This window comes from Montipora foliosa, chromosome 10 (assembly GCF_036669935.1).
Source record: "Montipora foliosa isolate CH-2021 chromosome 10, ASM3666993v2, whole genome shotgun sequence".
Classification (NCBI taxonomy): domain Eukaryota; kingdom Metazoa; phylum Cnidaria; class Anthozoa; order Scleractinia; family Acroporidae; genus Montipora; species Montipora foliosa.
In genome coordinates this window covers 11,647,811-11,650,310 of record NC_090878.1, presented here as the reverse complement: position 1 = coordinate 11,650,310, position 2,500 = coordinate 11,647,811, and the positions used below count along the sequence as shown (strand labels likewise).

Below are 2,500 nucleotides of genomic sequence, written 5' to 3'. Positions count from 1 at the left end.
TCTTGTTCTTCACAGAATGTGCGGTTTCTGTTTTTGGGTCTTCACTTACTGGTTTTGGGTTGAAAGACAGTGACATTAATCTTGATCTTGTTATACCTGATCAGGTACTACAGTACACCTATTGCAGTGTTTCAGCCACAAAATTTTCATTGAGGGACAAAATGGCCCTTGGAGACCTTTTCTGGGGGCCAAGAAATTAAAAGCTGCAAAAGGAATAATGCTTCAGGGTACCAGTGAAAATAAAGCAGTTTATTAATTTTGGTAACTTATAAGGCATACCCATTGCTTCGTCAATATTGTCGTTGTCTTTGTTTGCTTTTCCTCTTTTTCACTGTCCAAAATCGTCTTTTCCAAGATGCCATCATGAATAAAAGTATGCATGAGCACTTTCAGTGATACAGCACTAAGTTGAGGCTATATAGTGTCCAGGCTACTAACCTTGCAGTTGCGATGCTCATTATTCAGACAACTGGATGATAGAAATTGTCCAGCTACAGTTAGGGAGATTATCACATTGACTTCTCCCTTTCATCTGAATGTGCACTTCAAACATATCTATAGATGAACCCAACAAATTGACCTGATCCCATCTGCGTGGTTTAATTAGCCCAGTTGGTAGAGCATTGCGCCGGCAAGGCAGAAGTTGTGGCTTTGAATCGGGACCATTGTAGCCACCGGGTGTTACAATAACTAAGAGCCCCCTGAAAACTTTAAGACCTACAGCACTGTAAGAGCTAGCCCTCGGGGTCTAAGTCTGGGTTTTAGAAAAACTAAGAAAACTATGAAAGAAACCTGGGGAAACTTTCATGTACCGCTAGTCAGAGATTTGGGCCGGATGTTGTTTCTATCTACAGCAGCCGTTTATTGTTTGCATGACGTATAGCTAAATTGTGGACTAGTTTTGATAGTTGAAGTAGAATAACAAGACTTAGTGTGTACTGACAAAGTAATTAGTGTATCATTGTTTTTTAATCAGTGGTTATGACCAAAGGGTTAACCCTTTCACTCCCAAGAGTGACACTTATAGATTTTACTCTGTCTAACGCGAGACGATTTTACTCGTCAATGGGTATTACCCCACAGGAGTAAAAGGGTTAACAGACTGAGTTTCTCGTTATTTGAAAGACCCTATCTTAGTTTCCGTGCCAATAAGTAACCATCGACGAATGTCACTGTTTTTATTTCTGTCACACAACATTGAAGGGTGTCATGGCATTGTGTATATTTCAAATGACAACAACATCCAGCGCTCAAATCTCCGACTAGCGGTAAGTTTTCCTGGGTTTCTTTCCACTGTTTGAAAGGGGTCTTAGTTTTCGTAGTACAAAAACTGAGACCCCGGGGTCTTAGGTCTTAGGTCTTGAGTTTTAGTTTTCGAGGGTCTTAGTTTTTGTAACACCCTGGAGCCACCAGAGTTATTCAGGTGTCTATAATTGGATGCAATTTCTTAAATTGCAAGGATCACTTCTCCCGTACAAATATTATTAATGATAATGATAATTGTAAATTAACTATAATTATAACTGTCCTTTCAAATCTTTGACAGGGTAATGTGCCCCATATTCTATTGTCAATTTTGGATTTGCTCCAGAAAAATGGTAATTATAGTATGAAATATTCATGTACTGTATTAATTGAGATGAGCCGTAATCAAATTTGCATACATGTTTTCTTGCAATAACAGTTTGTTTTGTCACTTAAAATTTTTTCATGAAGTGTTTCTAAGTTTGTGAACAGAATTGATAATTATATAAAAGTTTGCTCCAAATTTTCCTTTGATTGTTTTCTTTATTATTTATATATTTCACGATTTGTACCTACAATTAATATGCAGGTGTTAGAACAAAAGGGCATAGCATCCCCTACAAGGTTCAACCACCTTACCCAACCCCATAACGTTAATATAAAATACATGTATATATTACAATCTTAAAAGAACGAGTGTTGTCCCCATTAAAAACGTTAATTGTACAAATTCCAAAAGAATAACAATTTAAGCTTGCGCTCAGAAGGATCCCAAGGAATTTTCTAATTATATCTTGCATAGTATCGTCAGGTATACTATTCCACAAGATAGTAATTCTGTTAAAGAAATAATCACGAAAATGTTCGGTGCGAGTTCTAGTTCTATTCTTTAGAGAGTTACTCGGATGTGAAAAGTGACTTTGATGCCAAAGTGCCTCGGATATTATTCAAACATGTTTCCAGGTTTGTGATCTGTTAAAATAATAATTATTGTTATTCAAAATACAATTTAATATTGTACCAGTTCCTTGGGTTTTCAGTTGTTAACTGATTAATATTTTTATTAGAGCGGTTTTCAATTGAGTGTTGAAAGTAATTAGTGAATTGCTTTGGTTTATGATTACTTCACTCAGTAATTGGTTTAAAGTTCTCACGCCACTTTTGCAACCAATCAGAAGTGAAACCAAAACCAATCTTGGCTCACGTGTGCACATTTTCCAGCGCTTTGTGTCGGCTTTGTGTAGGTAATTACTTC

The 2,500-nt window shown here is 36.6% G+C and overlaps 1 protein-coding gene across 3 annotated transcripts in view; it reads left to right on the top strand.

Moving 5' to 3' along the window:
- The window catches only part of LOC137974377 (terminal uridylyltransferase 4-like), a 31,929-nt gene that overhangs the window by 6,365 nt on the left and 23,064 nt on the right, over positions 1-2,500 (top strand). For all 3 annotated transcript variants that reach the window (XM_068821324.1, XM_068821325.1, XM_068821322.1), the window contains exons 5-7: positions 16-104; positions 1,547-1,598; positions 2,139-2,208. In XM_068821324.1, coding sequence (XP_068677425.1) covers positions 16-104; positions 1,547-1,598; positions 2,139-2,208 — 211 coding nt within the window. The remainder of the gene's footprint in view (positions 1-15; positions 105-1,546; positions 1,599-2,138; positions 2,209-2,500) is intronic.